The following is an 18,942-nucleotide window of genomic DNA, read 5'->3' as shown; positions in this document are numbered from 1 at the left end:
ATTTGAAGTAGCCTTTAAATAAAAAGCTGATTTGGGGGATTTTTATTTTGTGCATCTAATTTTAACAAATTACAGACAAGTTTTAGCTGAAAATTATTATATACCTAGTTTAAATGATGATGATATGGTAAAAATAGTATCTGATTCAGAGTCAGAAAAGCTAGGTTCTGGTCATATGTCTATCATGGCCAGGCATGTGAGCCTGGACAATGTGTTTAACCTCTCTCATTTTTAATTTTCTTATTTTTTTTTAATGATTGGGCTGGGCTAGGTGATATCTAGAAGCTCCCCTCCCTAATAGGTTCTGGTCTAATCTAAAAGGAATTAAAATTCTGGCCTTCAAAATTTCTGACCTACCAATAGTTGCTATCAAACAATTTACTTCACTCAATCATAGGATATTATATAACAGGTACTTGTTGCATCCCTACCGTGTCTCTCTAATTTCCTATGGAGATAGCAGATTAAGTCCCTGCTGCCATTTTAGATAACATTCCATCTGGAAGGAGTCTTAGAGATCCTTTTGAAAACCCCTCAGCCTGCAGGCCAGAGAAGTTGATGAATTGCCAAGTGTGGCAAAACTAGGGCTAGAATTCAGGTGTCCTGATCAGTGACACAGTGTTCTTTCCATTCCTCATACTCCTCTTGTGACTCGTAAGAGAAATGAAGACGTGAGTAAGGAACACTTGACAAGTGTCTAGTGAATGTACAGAATGAAAAAGAAAGAAATCAACAGCTAGATCCCGTGTCTTTCTTGAGCAGGGCAAGAAGTGGACTTATACATAGGACATTGACATTCCTGGACCATATGTAGGATTGTCAGAATATGCCCTCAACTTATTGGTAAATAGAGTTTTATAAAGCACCTTTGAACTAGTTTTCTTCCTTTTGAATCTTGAAGAAAAGAGTTGGCATGCCTCGTTTGCATTACTAGTTCTGTCTTGAGCTTGCTCAGTGATGCTCAGTGCCTCAGTGGATCTGTTTTATTTTATGCATCCACATACCAACTCTAATTCTACTTACACAAGTGTTTATAAAGTTTATTTAGGGCTTTTAACAAACTTTGATCTCAGATGAAAGGCTGGAGAGAGCATAAATTGTCACTATTAGCACTATTAATATAAATATCCAAAGTGGTCTTATGTTAATTATTTAACATTAGTGAATGATTTCAACCTATCATTGCCCCCAATTACATTATATTTGAACATCAAACGGTAAAAGGCCAAACCATCAAAATAGCCCTTCCCTCATTATTCTCTTTAGGCTCTCTGTTCCTAATTATTTTTGCATGGCTGGTGTTACGTAAATGGTTTTCTGAAGCTTTTTCAGTGCTTTTCACTACTATCATCTCACCGTCTACCTATCCACAGCAAAGGCCAGTGAGACATATCCTTGTCATCAGACATGAACCAGATTGTCTAAAACGCATTAAATAGAAACTCACTGACAAAACACCTGGAGTCAATGAAGTACTCCCTTTACATCTTTTCAGAGAACTTCCTGTTTTCATCCCTTGCATTTCTCTATTATTTCTAACTCAGAACTTGTTTTGTTCTGTAATACCTCAAAAGTCCTCATTACACATTAGTTTTCCTTGAAGAAGAGTGCATTTGCAGGTGAGTGAGAAGGAAAGGCAAAAGGCAGGTGACCTCCAAATGTCTTAGAGAATGATTAGGATTTGGTAGACCAGGAGTTAGAAGATCTAGTTGTGAGCCCTGGCTCTATCACAGCGACAACTCACTTCACTCCTCTGAGCCTAATTTCTATTATCTATAAAGTGAGCCCAATTATTGGCCTGGCTTGTCTCACTGTTTTGTTGAGAAGAGCAAATGAGATAATCGATGGGAAAGTCCTTTTCTCATTTTTAAAAATATTCCTCCATTACGTGTGTGTTACTTTCACCAGTCACAGAAGCAGGATATATATGGACTGGAAAGTTTGGGCTCATTAATCAGGACATTCGAATTTTTGTCTGAGTTTCACCACACAGGTTATATGTCTAAGTACTCTATATCATATGAAGTTTACCTTCACAATTCAATTCAATTGTGTCAAATTTTGGCTCTGAGACATGTGGGTTTACAGATCTTAATAATCCTAACAATTTTAGTTCAACATGCTCCCACCCCCAGATTTGGTTGACCTGGGGTAGGACTCAGTATTTTTTACAGCTCCCCAAGATGATTCTAATTTGAAGTCATGTTTGAGAATCCCTGATTTGGGTCATTGTCAACATGACCTTTAAGAATATGCCTTATGGTTCATCCCCTCCAGCCTGTACTCTCCCTTCATGTCTATTGGAGTTTGTTCTATTCATTTCCACTGAATTAATTCCATACCTTTTCTACTATAGTATCATATATTCTGTCTCCAGTATTTCTTCTTTCTAATCTACCAAAACCATTGTAAGATTCTTTCTCAGGCATTGTGTTCGTTGATTTTCAAGTATCTTACTGAAATTTAAATTTGTCAGACTTAACATGAAGGGCAAATTTATCCAGTCATGAATTTGCCAAATGACTAATTCTCTTATTTTAACAAATGTAACAAACTGGCCAATGGAAAAAAAACATTTTTGGAAACTATATGAACAGTTACAAAACAAATAAGTTGTTTTGTAAATCAACATATTGGGAAAATTGGCTTTTTAATCCGTTTGCTTTTGGCATCTTGACTAAGGTTATATAAACTACCTGCCTTCCTCATTTCTTCTTGTTTCTCCTTTTACTACCTTTGTATTAATCCCCTTTGTAGCATCACATTCATTACCTTTGAATCGTTTCTCCATTCAGCATGTGACAACCATATAGATACTCCATGTGAAGGATTGAGTGTGAAACATGTCTTCTTACAAGGCAGTGTTGTGCAAGTGGTTCGTGAATTATCACACTTCCCATCAGACCAACTAGAAGCAGTTCAGGAAGGCTCAAAGGGAAGAGAAATTAGGCACTACATGGTTGAAGAGGATTCTGAGAGGTGGTATAATCTTCAGTATATCATCAGGGTTAGTTGGACCCAATCTTGAGTTTCAGTTCCTTTGGTAAGGATTGATTTTTTTTTTTTTTTACTTTTATTCTTTCTTAAATATCTTCCAAAGAATAAAGAGAAAGTTTCCTCATTTTTAAAAGGGAAAACACTGATTCTGTCTTGCAAATACCATATGGATCTATTGAACCATGTTATAAATCTGAGATACATAATGGATCTTGGTGAGCTTATTTTCGTGAAACATTTTCCTACTTCATCATCCTTGGAATTATTTTATATGTTATCGATCAATCGTTCCCAGCTATGCTAGAAAAAAACTAAAATAGTATGAAAGTGGAGGGATAATGGAATCACACAGAAGGATTTGTAGTAAGTGAACTAAGTCATTACTATTATATAATATTTCAGTTTTCTTACTGTGCTGTCCAAAGTCTATCAAGAAATGAAGAGATTTTACCCTACTTGCACTTTACCAAGTTAGTCTGACACACTCTGATGGATGGTAGAAGACATGAGACAAAAGACTTTGTTACTCATGGCACAGTGGGCTCCGTGAGCTACATACATGTTTGCAACTTCTCTTTGCCTCTGAGGTCTCACAGGGACAATATGGACATGGGTCTAGGTGGACATTGCACATGCAGTGAATCTGTGTTATAGCTAAGGAACCCTGAGGTTACGCAACCCCCAATCTTTATAAAAAAGAGCTACAAGAAATGCTACACAACCTTTGTCCCAGGGAAACGCTACATCTATTTGCTTTACAAAAATCCTTGAAAAGCTGGGATAAAAGCTATCATAAGACATTGTAGCAGTGCCATGGAGAAGTTCCTCCCAAATGTTATATTATCTTTCAAGAAGAAGCTTTGTAGGGTTTTCTTATTATTACTTTTATTGAATGCAGGTTGAGAATTCAGAATCTCTCATTTCTCTCATAATGACAAAGAGAAGGAAACTGACAGAGGAAGACATTTCAGTTATTAGATGAATCAGAAAATGAATATAAAGAGACAGCAGCACTCTAGAAACTAGTGATGATGGTGAAATTGATTATATAAGCAAAAAACCAGATTATGTGTCTTCAAATGATAATGTCCTAGATGAATTTTCCAAACTGAAGAATCGATGAATGAAGAATGTATTTTTAAGGACAAAAAGGAAATAGGATACTCTCATCCAGTTAGTTATTCAACAAGAAGAACTTCATCGTGCAATATTTTGCAACAAGAAGCTGGACCAGCCCATTTTTCTAAAAGAATGTATTCAGTAGGCTTTCATCTTGTATTCCTGTGTATTTACTTCATATGGTTCCTAAGTAGGCAAACGTTGAAAGCAGATTGTATAAAAATGTGATTGGAAGGAGGAGATCATACAGAAAATTTTCATTGGATTGACCATCTTAATTGATGCTTATAGATATAAAAAATGAAAAAAAATTGCAATTATGTAGTGAAAAGATAGCTTTATCAATTTAAAAAAATAGGGGCTATCAATACTTTTAGAAGTATTGTGTTTTGAAGATGCAAGTGCAAGAATAATGAGCCAGAAGTAATGATAAACTAGAACTTGTTGGAAATATATCTGAAATTCGGAATCAATATTTATAAGATGGGTATTTTCCAGAATTATGAATGACAGTTAATCAGAAGTCCATTGTATTCATAGCTTTAAAACCAGGAGAATATATAACATGCTTAAATTCTTACTAAAATTTCCAACAAAGTTATTCTTCACTGTTATCTGTTATTTAAATGTTAATGTCTGAAATTCGGAATCAATATTTATAAGATGGGTATTTTCCAGAATCATGAATGACAGTTAATCAGAAGTCCGTTGTATTCATACCTTTAAAACCAGGAGAATATATAATATGCTTAAATTCTTACTAAAATTTCCAACAAAGTTATTCTTCACTGTTAATCTGTTATTTAAATATTCTCTAGATTATTTATCAAATAAGTAAAATACTGTTTTTAAAACTTTACGTATTGGACCAGAGTAAATGGCGATGACTAATTTTTCACGTTTACTAAAGATTGAGAAGAAGTAAATTGTTGTGTTCCACGACCTGGAAGCAAAGTGCCATTTTATATTCTTGTTTGTTTGTTTGTTTGTTTGTTTGTTTTACAAATGAATTTCCTGTTCCCCTGGTGTGTAAATTGCGACTTACTTCAAATGATATTACAGTAAATTTGATAGACCCAGGTTGACTATCAATAGGTATTTTGTTTGCATGTCCAGAAATCTCCTTTAAGTCATTGGATTCCCTGTAAGTTTAAGAGATAGAGAACATATTTATATGTAAAGTAGTGTTCTGCATGACTTTGTGATGTACCTATGTCTGCACCTTCTTAGAAATAATATAGACCAAATCTCTCACCTTTAGCCTCCAACTAAAGTTGGTGATGAGGGTGAGGCAGGTAAAGGCAATGTAAGGCAATACAAAATACTTCAAATTTTGTCTTTCTGACTGGTACTTCTCCTGGGTATCCTGTCCTAGTATATCCCAAGAAAATGTAGGGAGCAGGAATTCTCAAAGAAAAAGTAGAATACCTTTCTCACGTAACTTGATTTATTGTCGCAACATCATTATTTCTTTTAGAATGTATCCCAGAACTCCTGGCACACCCATATTCACTTGAGAGCATTATCTCCTCTTTTACATTAGCATATTTTTAAATTACCATTGCATGTATACAGTTACTGGATGACTGAGAAGTAACTATAGGACCAAATTCAGTATGTATTTATTGGGTAGCTGTTATGTTTTAATACCAAAGAGCCCAAAAATAGTAATGTATAGTCCCTATGCTTAAAATTTCCCAGTTTAATGGTAAAAAAAAAAAAAAAAAGGTCTGTTAATGAGACATTACAATGTAATATACATATGTCTCACTATTGCCCTAATAACTTATTTTCATTCAGGAACCGAAAGAATATGCTTGAACTAAATCTGGGCAGCTTCAGCAGAGTGAACTCTGATGTAGTGATGTTATGTAGTTTGATTTGCACACAGTAAGTGCTCAGTGATTCTTGTTGCCTAAAAGAAAGACATATGTCTCATCCAGTTTCTGTATAACAAATCCTCTGAAATCCTGCCTAATTTCCAGAGTATTGCATAGTTTCTGGAGTTTTTATAGCATACTTTTAAATGTCCAGAGTCATGTGGTTTGGGTTACTTCTGTTTTTTTTTGTTTTTTAAATGTGTCCAGTAGAGCCTGCGGAACTTGTTCCTTTTAGTTGAGTATGTTAAAATGAAGTCGGGGGAGGGAGCCTAAGTTCAAAATTTCAAATTGTTTTGGCAAGACCAACTCCTTTTCATACTAACCACGAGGCCACAAAGCTTCATTGTTGTCCAGTTAAATGAATGCATGGCTTTCATTTGGAAAAAAAGAAAAAAAAATCTTCTAGAAATTCCAGTTTCAGGAAAACAATTGGTTGTGGCAAATGTCAGATGGATTTGCTCACCGAATAATATTGTCAGCTGTTTTATGCCCACTGGCTTTCATAGCCCATCTTTTTCAGCCTGCGGCATAAAATTGAGAAACTGGTTGGCTTTAGTTAAAAATATATACTTCTGCTCACATATACCCCATCTGTGCCCTCTTACCCTTCTGTTCACCATTCAAGACATAGCTTAACAGGGCATCTCAAACATACTTAAAGTTCACCTCTAACATTAGTCATTGAGGTGAGCTATCTGCTCAAATGTATTGCTCTAACTTCAGATTATTGGTACTTTGAACTAAGTATGGCCTGGCAGTTGGGATTCCTTAAGAGATGGTTCAGTTGAGTTTTCAATGGTTTTAAAATATTCTAGATACTCTCTGCTTCTGCCTGCTTTGGCAGCAGTCAGCCAGGGAATGCTTTGTACAAGATCCAAAAGAGTGTTTCTAAGTGTTCAAAAAAGGATTAATTATGAAAGCAAACTCTAAAAGTATACGCAGGGTTGATCTCAGTTATTTTGAATTAAGTCTCAAAGCCACAATGATAAAAATAAAATACCTTGCCTGATTTCTATTTAGATCTGATCTGCCTGTCACCAGAAACTCATCCATATAGGGGATTAACTGTTCACATGCTCTTTCAAAATCCAAGTGCTGTGTGTGGAGTAATGGAAAATGATTAATTTGTTTTGTCATTCTCTTTGAGAACACAAGACATCTCTTAAAAAGAAAATAACCCTTTATTTTGAGAACAGAGAAGATTAATTATATTCACCTCACCAGTGTGCTTTTAAGTAAATTAGCCTGGACCCTACCTCAACCAGAACAATTATCTTTCCTTATCAGTGATCCACGTCAGGACCCTCTGTTCCCTGTTAAATACAGAAGAGGCAAATGTGATTGCCTGTTTTAGCGTGTCTTGAGGCCTTGGGAGGAAGGCTTTGCAGTATTCAGGGAAATGATTAGCATTTCTCGGTATCTGCCCTGTGTCAGGTTGTACCCTTCCCATCCTGGTGTGGCTAAGCCCTTGCCGGGCTCACCCACAGGAAGCAGCGTGCTCTCCACACCACAGGCTTCCTGCTTCAGCTTATTAGGTCCACAAAAAGATCTTACTCTCATCTTCCTCTCTCTTAACTCTGTCTGTACCTTTTTTTTTTTTAATTTTTTTATATTTATTTTTGAGACAGAGAGAGACAGAGCATGAACGGGGGAGGGGCAGAGAGAGAGGGAGACACAGAATCGGAAGCAGGCTACAGGCTCCAAGCCATCAGCCCAGAGCCCGACGCGGGGCTCGAACTCACGGACCGCGAGATCGTGACCTGAGCTGAAGTCAGACGCTTAACCGACTGAGCCACCCAGGCACCCCTGTCTATACCTTTTAACTCAACTTTATGGTACCTCATTTTTCCCCCAGTTCTATTTCTTGTTACTGTTTCTTTAATTTTGAGTCTATCTAGAAATATTCTCTACCCCTCAGAAACAGTCAGTCATTAAATTCTACCTTTACAAAGTATTTTTCTTTCCACAACATTTCTGAGTTCTCACTGTGCCTTTATTAGTCTTTGGGTTGAGAAGGGTTTTTTTTCAGAAAACTGAAATATATTGTGTATGATACTAAGTACTCAGCACTAGAAATATAACGAAAAATACACTCCTGCTTTTAAGGTATTTGCTGTCTACTAAAGGAGACAAGCAAACACCCAGAAATGATTAGACACATGACAGGAGACATGTGTGCATTGGAAGCACTGAGTATGGGCGCCTAACCCAGACTTTAGGGGAGCCTTTCACGAAATGATAACTCGTATTACCATTGGAACAACACCTAGTGTTTACTGAGTGCTTACTAGTATCCCACCCTGCTCTAGGCACTTTCCATGTGCTAATGTATTTGGTCCTTAACTATAATTCTACACATTCCTATTTATAATTGAGGAAACCTAGTGCCAATGCAGAGGAATCTGGGAACTTCCCTAGGGAAACATAGCCAGTAGGTGACTAAATCAGGATTTCATCTCAGGCAGACTGGCTCAAGAGCTCCTTCTCTGAACTGCCACATTAGAGAAGGTAGTGACCAAGCCAAGTCTTGCGGGAGAATCAGTGAGCTAATTTAAGCAGTGTGTAGAGAACATTCAGACAGATGGGCTTCATGTGCAAAGTCATGATGGCACAGAAGCTTTGTGGAGAGAAAAAGTATGGAGTAACATTCATGTAATAGAACCAGAAGCTAATTAGAAATATTTAGATGAGGGAAATTATAAGGACAGTTACAAAGTGAAAAAAGATGAAAAGCCATTCTTTGCCTACTTTTGGAAGTATCTGTTCTAAAAAATACAAAATGATAAATATTTGGAATTTTTTGATGGGGCAAACACCTAAAAAGATAAAAATGCCCATCTTCCTGTTTTTCTTCTGCAATCATTAGTTTGGCTTTCCACTGTAAAAAAGTAAAGGTATTTCTACCCCACACATGTTCTTGGGTAGTTCTTGAGAGTTAATATTAACTCCGAAAATCCCATATGTGATTTTCTCCTTATTTTACTTTCTCTTTATAAAACGATTTTTCATATTTGTTCCAACCTTTTAAGCTTAAAAATCAGGTCCCAACCTACTGTGGAAAGAAGTTAAAGCTTAAACAGCTAAAGCTATAGCCAGAAGGTCTCTTAGAGATTTTTATATCCTACTTTCCCATTTTCCTGATTGGGAAACTGAAGCCCATGGGATAAATGATTTTCCTGGATCATGCAACTGGTTATGGCAAAGCTGGGATAGAACCTTGTACCTCCTGTTTTCTAATCAGTGACCTTTGCCACTGTATCTTGCTGCTTGCTGTCTGACCTCAGACAGAAAACTACCACAATAAAAATGTTATCAGATTAATCTATATAACCTATCATCGTTATTAGAGATGATTAGAGATTATTAGAGATGTTAATGGTTAGACATCGTTATTATTACAGTCAGAAAGTATGTTTTCGAGATGTTAGAGTATTTTGGGTAAATCAAGAACTTTTTGTATGACACCAGTCACTTTCCAGGGATATGGTGTATTCTCTCAGTAAATTTCTCATGGTGCTCCACCCAGGTGGTGTCCATGAGTTGGGTCTCACAGTTTCTGCTGCTCAGCAGGACTCCAGCCTGGGAGTGAGATAGATGCCTGTCTCACCTTCTCACAGCGCCCCTGTAATCCATGGATTCCACATGGGGTGAGGGATGAGCAATCTGCAAACATCAGAGGGAACTTTGGGCTGTAAATAAGAGCACATTGCTCCTCAGCTCAAAGTCCTCAGAAGACTTTCGACCTCATTCAGAATTGAATATAAATACTGTGGCCAAAAATGCCCTCTGAGATCTTGCCCCCAAGGCATCTTTGGCCTCATCTTATTGTGTGTTCCCTCAGCTCACCTAACACCTCACCAGTATAGAGGAGGCATTCACTAAATGTTTGCAGATTGAATAAATGAAATGAGAACCTTTCCATCACTGAATAAGATTCATTAGTTCATTCAAGAAGTAGTTATTGAATACCACCTCTATGGAAGCACTGGGTGAAGTGCCAGGAGGTACCGTGGTGAGTGAAGACTGATATGCCCTATCTTTGTGATGATTATTGCCTGATGTCAATATAACCATTAATCAAATAATCCCACAAATAAATATTCTGATAAGTGTTGCAGAGGAAAGGCTCAGGGTGCAATGGAGAGCTTGTGTGATGAGATCAGTAAAGGCAGGGAAGCCTTCCCTAAGGAAGTGCTAAAAAATAATAAAATTTAGCCAGTTTACTTAAGATTTGTACATTTCATTAGATGTAAATTTTACATCAAACAAAAATCCAAGTGGAGCTAAGGATATATGCATGCTGAAGTCTTTAGGGGAAAGTGTAGTGATGTATATGATTTATTTTGTAAGGCATCCAAAACATAAATTGGGTTAGTGGATGCACATAAGGTTAGATGGATGGATTAGTATGTAATAAAGCAAATAAAATGTAAACAGTAGAATCTAGGTGGTGAGTATATATGGGTGATCTCTGTAAATTTCTTTCAGATTTCCAGTATGCTTGAAAATGCTCATGATGTTGGTGGGGGGAGGGCAGGGGGAATTTTAACCAGATAGGGAGACTGGAGGGAACATTCTCCACCAAGGGCACAGTATGTACATAAGTAATTTATGTGCCATTACACTTCTATTACTTTTGTGTTTTGGATAATGTCTCTACGTAGAACAGCAAATGTATTTCTAAATACTGGATATAGTTTTAATTAAGTTTGCCTTGTTTCTCCTTTCTACTCTAATTTTCATTAGTTGTAATTTTAGACTGTCATTGACCTCCTCTTCTCCATTTGAGAATTACCAGAATGGACAGTGCCTCACAGAATCGGCCTTTTTAAAAGGCAAAAATTTGGCAACTTTCAACGTGCTTTCACATTTACTTTCTTACTTGATAATCACAGCTGCCCTGTGGGTGTGGCATAAGAAAGACCAGCAGTACTTATACCCAATTTGCAAAAAGGCAAGGGAAATATTCCCCAAACCACAAAATACAAGTAACATTGCTGGAACTATGCCTATCCAGAAATCAGGTGTGCTGACTCCTGGTTCACCACTGTTCTTCATCTGCCAGCATGGAACACACGTGTGGGACCAGTAAATCAGAAGTATGGTTTCCTTCCCTGCCACCTTAGCAGAAATGGCTAAACTCCACCCCTTCCGGGAAGTCTTAAATTTCTTTGCCTTGGGAATTCAGTTTATTTTCAGTTTTAAGAAATAGTGTGATTTCACAGGAATTAGATTGTGGATCTCAAGACCCTCCTGCTTGTAAACCTGTTGTAAGGACATAGAGAGAACACTAGTTTGTCTTCATATGTTATTTTTCCCTTATCTCAAGAAGTGGCAAGAAAAATATGTAAAGGCAATTTCAGGAATCTCAAGGGGAAGAGAGATGTTTGTTTACTTCTGTCTTCCCTTCTCCTCAGTGCATTCTTGGTTTATTTTGTTTTTGTTTTTATTTTCTCAAATTAAAAAGTGAAATTATTTTTTCATTTCTTTTTATTTTTCAAGTTTTTACTTAAACTCCAGTTAACATACAGTGTAATATCACTCTTGTTATTATTGAAAAAACCCTCCCAATTAAGCAAAAAATAAGATCATGGGTTGACTATAACATATAGTTATATGGTCAGTTCTGTCTTAAAATAACAAAGCAGTAATCTATTATGGCAGATCCAGTTTCTTATAGTTCTTTGCTTAAAAAAATTATTGTGAATGAGAATTGGAAAAGATCTAGAAAGCCTTCTTTATTCAAGTTTTCCAATGAAATTAGGCTACCTGTTCTCAAATTTTATAAATTTGAGCTTTTTAAAGGAGATCTACTTTTGACTAGAATGGTGTTAAATGAAGACAAATAGGATTTGTCCTTGACAAAAATTCTTCTGGATTTTAGCTTAAATGTAGTCCCTAATGTCATATTGCCACGTGAACCAGTGTTTTTATTTAACAAACCTTGTTTACCCTCTTACCCCAAGATACACATAAACACTTCTATCTAAGTGGGTGTCTGATTTTTAGAACTCTCCTAAAGTACACAATCTGGAAATAGAGGACTCTTCTGATACTCGAGAAATCCATGCAACTTTGAGCGCTGGGGCTCCTTGAAGGCTGTACGTCAACAAAATGACTTTGCTGGCCTATTCTCTGCTCCTGTTCTGTTTGGTCTCAAGGAGTGCCTGATACGGTTTGAATGAAAAGAAGGCCCTGTGAAGCCAATACAGCTGTGCTGGATAGAGAGTCTCCACAAGTAAAAAGGCAGACAGTCTATCCTTTTTACGATTTCACCCTTCCTCCCCTTGAAATTTGTTTACTCAGGTCCTCTTACCACCTTTCAGCCATTTGTCAAGAAAGTTTTGCAGTGGATCTCTTTCCAAATGAAATAGAATTGCATTTTTGAACCCAAATAAACTGCTTCATAACCTTGTTTATTTAACATCTGTATAGTGCCAAAAATGCACACACTTATTTTTAAAATAAAAATATAGCATCTCCTTTATTTATCATCTAAACCTCAAAACATATGATTTCAGTAGCACCCTAAGAAAATGGTAGTTGTTTTATGCTAAGAAAAAAATAAATACATGGTGCATTTTTACAAAGAGAAGTATATTTACTAAAATATACCCATGGTTAAATCTGTTTCTTTAAGCTTTCTCTACAGGAGACAGGAAACTAACAACTGCAGTGAAGCCCCTTTCTAATTCCTAATTGCTGCTACTTATGTTGTCATACTGCACTATTCAATTTCCCTGTAGTTGGAAACAAAGGAACAACTAAAGAAAAATACACTATAGACCAGTACAAACCGCTCAGCTACATGGCAGTTTGAAGATTTGGAATAGGAAAATCTCCCGCATATTCTTCGCCCTTTTCAACAGATTAATATCTAAACCTACCTGTAGGTGCACAAGCCACAGAGCCTAATGGACAAGATTTCTGAATTTCACTGTTGTTTCTACCATTTGATCTTGCCTTAGTCTAGAGAAGAGAAACAGCAAACTTTTGCTGCTGAGTTTTTAATAAAGAAGCCAAGATTCAGTGGGTTGATCAGAGAGTGGTGACGCTGCCTTTGTCTTTATTCAGCCAACATTCATCAAAGCACCTCCCCTGGCCAGATCGTGCGCTATGCTGCTGCTCCATGTTATGAAAAAAGAAAAGGGTGTGTTGGTGTCATAAAACTTAATCTCATACCTAGCTTCCTCTAATCAACAGAAAGAATATCCTCACCCCTTTTGTGATTGTATATTTGGATGCGTGGTCTTGGGCACAGACTTTGGCCCTGGCTAGATGAAATTCTTCCTGCATTCATCTTGAAACTTCTTTTCCATAAATAAGCCCATCAGAGACATAGCTCCAATATTCTAGTACTAAAAGCTGATAGCTAGAGAAGGAGTAGGAATTTACATAAAATAGTGTTACAGATTCTGGTGATTTACCATGAACATATTTATATAAGAACTTTGCTGGGGTGCCCGGTGGTTCAGTCGGTTGAGTGCCTGCTCAGCTCGGATCGTGACTTCGTGTTTCATGAGATCAAGCCCTGCCTAGGGCTCTGCACTGACATGGCAGAACTTTCTCCCTCTCTTTCTACCCCTCCCCCACTGCACATGTACTCTCTCTCTTTATCAAAATAAATAAACTTTAAAAATAAAAACAAGAACACTGCCGTATCTGCACTCTGACTGCTTGGATTCGCATCCCAGTTTTTCCACAACATGACTGTGAGGAGGTTATTCACACTTTGGTTCTCAGTTACCTTATCTGTATAATGGGAATAGCAATAGTGACTACATCATACCATGGGGTGAGGGCTAAGAAGTATTTGAAATTGAGTTACATTTTTATGGTTCAGTCTTTCATTATGCCACTAAATGGAATTAGGAATAATTGATCATTTGCTTTGCCACCACTCTTAGCTCAGTGGAAGTTCAGCTCTTTAGCTTCTGAGATATACCAAGCATTATACACAATGTATTGGTCCTTTATGAAATGGACTCTTAATTGTGAATTTTTCTTTGTTTTCAAATTTGATACGAAATTTAATATCTACTGATATTTTCAAAAGAGAAACAGTGTTTAAATCCTTTTGTGAATGTCCCATTTAGTTCTAGAAAATCAATAAGAAAATTAAAGACAGGTTAAACACCTGTCATTTGCTGGTGCCATTTCTGAGTGAACTGGAGAAATTATTCCCTTCATTCTAACAGTGGAGACTTGTCTGTGCCCTTTAAAGCATTAGATAGTGTAAGGCAGAAAATAATGAACCAACTTAAAAAATAAAAAGTTTCCCTGACTCTGCACGAGTTGCCCTAGAAACTAACATGCTTTATGGATCTTTGTGGCATCTAAAAACCAACAAGTTCCTTATTTAGACTATTCATTTCTTAATGGTCCCCTTTTTCTAGCACCGCTAGCTTTTGGGGAAAAGTGAACTTGAAGTGACATGTAATGTGAGCAGACTCTAATCATAATGCCTAAGACAGTCTCACATTATTAAAAAAGAAAAAAAGTTTGTGAATATGCATACTCTTAAGTCTGTATGCCAGAGTGGTGGTTTTAAGCATGCTCACATGTATACAGAGAGAGACATCGACAGAAAATAAATATATTCCCCCCAAATATCACTTACTGATGAAATTATGAGACCTGAGATACCTACAGGCCTGGACTCATTGTCTTCATTATTTCCTATTGTACCATTGCAGATGCCTTAAAAATCTCAGCATCTATATATATAATTTCTTTAAAATAAATTCAGTCCACTTTTCTTTGTATAATTCTTACATCTTTTGCATGTGCAAATTTCTCCCCCCAGTGAGTTACAAGCTCTTAAAGAACAGGACCTGTGCCATCTATGTCTGGTGGATCTTTCTGTGATACCTAGATACACATCTGATGTTACCCGATTGACGAGACTATAAGGATGAAGGGAAAGGCTTGTGTATCAGAAACAATTTCTGATACTGAGGAAGATGCTAAGATACTTAGAAACAACACATGAAAGGAATATAAGTAAGCCACAACTAAAATAAGATGACGAGAAAGCTTAAAGACCTTAATGGAGATGTGGGGGGTGGAGGAGGAGAGTAGAAAAATAACTGTCCTTAAGAAAGTAGAAGCCAGTGATTTTTTAAGGTTCAAATATATACATACATATGTATATATACATATGTATGTATATATTTGCCATTTTGAATATGCATCCAAAAACTATCAAATAGTCAAAATAAACTAGTATGTGAAAATATGAAAGAAAAAAAATTTTCACACAGCCACCTGGTTGATTGAAAATTTGAAGCAAAAATATTTGCATAACATGCTGAATTTTACAGTAGGGAAAGAAATCATTTGCTTATTTAAGAACAAAATGAGTTTACCATACTTCTCCCTGGTTCAGAGGGTCACTTCTAAATGAGAAGATTTATGGGATTAAAAAAAAAAAAGGGAAATAAAGTTTCCAAACTACAAGGCTATTAGAATCATTGTTTATGAAGAAGATTTTATTTGACACACAAAAAAATTTTGCTTTGAAATCACCATGGCATTGATTTGTATTTTATTGTTAAAGGGCCAATATAATTCTTGGGGGAATTTTACTATTGAAATGAATATAACACATATGGTGGCTAAAATTACTTGCTCTCCTAAACCTACATGTTGGGGCCTATATTAAGAAACGTCATTTTGATGAATCTTTCCTACATATGAAAAAACAAATGAAGCCATTTAAAATGCATGGGCCTTTAAGTGAACACATGTGGAAAAAAAAAACTAACAAGCATATAAATGTTAAGCAGAAGGAAGAAAATACTAAATCCTTTAAATGGAACTGGAAAAGAAGATTTTTACGAACTTGAAGAAACAGCGCATATGACTTCCAGTTTCAAAATGGTAATGTGAGGGTGTTTCTGCTCTTCTCTCAAAAATCACACTTGAGAAATAAGAATATAAAGAGAGAGAAACACCGATTTATGCATTGACAGCTAAAAGACAGGTAGAACTCCCAAGATGGAGAACACGGAAGGGAAAACGGTAAAATGACTCAAAACAGAGAAGTTAAAACCCAAGTGCCTATCAAGGGGGTACAGATGGAAAGCAAATATCATTCACCCTGAAGAATTTTAGAGATGCTTTTGAATTGGATGTACTGTTTTCTACAGAAGAAGGTGGAAGTGAGTATATCAAAAGTGTCTGCAAGGAAGAGTTAGACTCTCAACTCTGTCTCCATCCCTACCCCAACACAAACCTTGCAGAGCTGTACGCATATGTTCTGGAGAAGCTCTGTACTGGAAGTGAAGGCAGGCAACAGCATTGGGATGAGATAGAGGATTTGAAATAGAAGATTAAGTGTAAGTGGGTATACCAAATGATGATAACACCAGTTCCTAACCCTGTCTAGTTCCAGGGAAACTGAACTTCTGAGAAAAAAAAAAAAATCCTCATATAATCTGGAGCCTCCTCCCACCAAAAAAAACCAAAAAAACAAAAAAAATTGACCACTTGATTAGCCTACATTTTAATTATGTAATTCTCAGGCATCATTTTCAATAATTAAGGCAACTGTGCTATGTAATCATTAATAAATCCTGAAATCTCATGACTTAACACAATAGAGGTTGATGTGTCACTCATGTGAAGTCCAATATGGCTGGCAGCTCTCCTGTCTTGTGGCTATGTCATCTGAAGCTTGTGGCCTCCAAGTTCCTCATGACCAGGGCTGGGATGGGACACATAGGCTCTTAACTGACTCAGCTCATAAGTGAGACATGTCACTTGTACTCATGTTAGGTTGTTCAGAACCATTCACCTGGGAGATGTAAGGGAGCAGCACATAGAATATTGGGTGGCCAATAACTTTTCAACAACTCTTTGCAAACTTACGTTCAGGTTCTTGCAAGGCATTGCACTTTCTTCCCATGCATCAGCCATGGGACTTGTGGTTTATTTCCTTGAATAATTGCAACTCATTTTAAATCTAAAAGCTAATATCTATTGACTGAGGATACAGAGATGTGCTGTTCCTGTGACAAGGCTAAGAATGCAGAAATGCATATGATACAGTCTCTGGTCTCAAGGTTATTCCGCCACTTCTTAGTTTATATTGGCTTTGAAAGAATTTTCAGATCATTCCCTCTTAATGTTTATATTGGTGGGTGTAAATCAGTGACCACCTAATCAAAGACTAAGTTTTTGATTTATAATCAACAGGATTTTGTGTCCCTGTGGCAATTTTTTAATTTCAGGTGCTTCTCCAAAGTTTTATGACAACCTCCTCTTCCTTTTGAACTAAAATAATTGTTGAGAACTCTTTTCTTCTTTGTAATGGCAACATGTGAGGATCTCTAATATGCTCCATAGAGAGGTAACTGCAAATTCATCTATCCCTCAATATTATTTGGTGCTTTATTTCTTATGTTCACTGAAGCAGGTTTGTAAATTAATATTAATATGAAATACTCTATAGAAAGTTTCATAGCATGTCAGTTGAAAATAATTATCCAGGAAGAGTTTTTATGTGAGTCAGTTTTGCAAATGCATCTCATATACTTCGTGAAAGGAAATAATTCTTCTGAATTAAAAAGATACAGTTATCTTAGAAATACTATTATATCTGTTCTTATTTGACTAAATCTATAGCTTGAACTGCTTCTACCCTGGGTACAAGTGGTTTTTAGTACTTGGATTCTGAGAGTATTGATCAATTTTTTATAATGTTTGGTTTCCTTATGTTTTCTTTTTCAGAGTACCCGAGTGGCCTTGGACCATCTGGAGTCTGTGCCTGAGAAACTGAGCTTACTAGAAGATTTCAAAGACTTCAGAGTGAGAAAGAGTTGGCTTGTCTCTTTCAGTATTCTTATCTGACTGAGAACATTTGACATCTTCCTGATGTGCAAAGAAAGTTGTAGGGAGGGAGGAAAGACCAAAAAACATAGGGGATTTTTAATACTCCATCTTATCAGACTTCATTGATATTTGTTAAATCAAGATTGAAAATACTGGAACTTACATATTAGAGGAAAAGTAGAGACTTTTACCCTCACACTAGAAGCTCATTTGGCCTCCCAAAGCTTTAACTTTAATTTAGAAAAACCTAAGATTCAAAAGGGGTTACATATTAACTGAAGATAGCTTTTTTAATTTATTATTGTTTTAATTTACATTCAAGGTAGCATATAGTGCAACAATGATTTCAGGAGTAGATTCCTTGATGCCCCTTACCCATTTAGCCCATCCTCCCTCCCACAACCCCTCCAGTAACCCTCTGTTTGTTCTCCATGTTTAAGAGTCTCATAATGTTTTCTCCCCCTCCCTGTTTTTATATTATTTTTGCTTCCCTTCCCTTGTGTTCATCTGTTCTGTGTCTTAAAGTCCTCATATGAGAAAGAGATATTTGTCTTTCTCTGACTAATTTCACTTAGCATAATACCCTCTAGTTCCATCCACGTAGTTGTAAATGACAAGATTTCATTCTTTTTTGATTGCTGAGTAATACTCCTAGACAGCTGTTTTGATAAGCAATTTCACCTTATGAACTATCTTCTTTTTTTTTTTAATTACAGATTTTCAGAGTACTGTTTGTTTTAGAGACATGAAGGTACACAGGTTATTTCCATACTATGATAGTTGAATTCAGATCCACAGTTTTAGATTTTACATCTCATGCTATTTGTTAATAGAACTCTACAAATCATTCCATATCTAGGAGATTAATTACGTGTGTGGATTTACCTATTGTAACTTTTAAAGTTTTCATAGAGGAGAGATGCAAAACAACTATCCCTGCCAGCAGTCCTGCCAAACAAGGTTCAGGCCAGAGAATATCCCTTTTGGGATGAATACACAATGGACAGTTTTAGCAATTTATAATTTTCTGGCCCCATATGGCTGAAGTTAACAATGGTGAGACTTCTCTTTGAAAACCATGAACCTCTTATTTCACATTGGCTTTAAAATA

The 18,942-nt window shown here is 36.4% G+C and overlaps 1 protein-coding gene and 1 long non-coding RNA gene across 6 annotated transcripts in view; one reads left to right on the top strand and one right to left on the bottom strand.

The window, feature by feature from the left end:
* Nucleotides 1-18,942, bottom strand: part of LOC125168470 (uncharacterized) — a 77,469-nt gene that overhangs the window by 12,620 nt on the left and 45,907 nt on the right. The window lies entirely within an intron of this gene.
* The window catches only part of CEP128 (centrosomal protein 128), a 389,769-nt gene that overhangs the window by 346,669 nt on the left and 24,158 nt on the right, over nt 1-18,942 (top strand). For all 4 annotated transcript variants that reach the window (XM_047863629.1, XM_047863627.1, XM_047863628.1 and 1 more), the window contains one exon: nt 17,730-17,807. In XM_047863629.1, coding sequence (XP_047719585.1) covers nt 17,730-17,807 — 78 coding nt within the window. The remainder of the gene's footprint in view (nt 1-17,729; nt 17,808-18,942) is intronic.

The sequence above is a fragment of the Prionailurus viverrinus genome, chromosome B3 (assembly GCF_022837055.1).
Source record: "Prionailurus viverrinus isolate Anna chromosome B3, UM_Priviv_1.0, whole genome shotgun sequence".
Classification (NCBI taxonomy): domain Eukaryota; kingdom Metazoa; phylum Chordata; class Mammalia; order Carnivora; family Felidae; genus Prionailurus; species Prionailurus viverrinus.
This window is presented reverse-complemented; position numbering and strand designations above follow the sequence as displayed.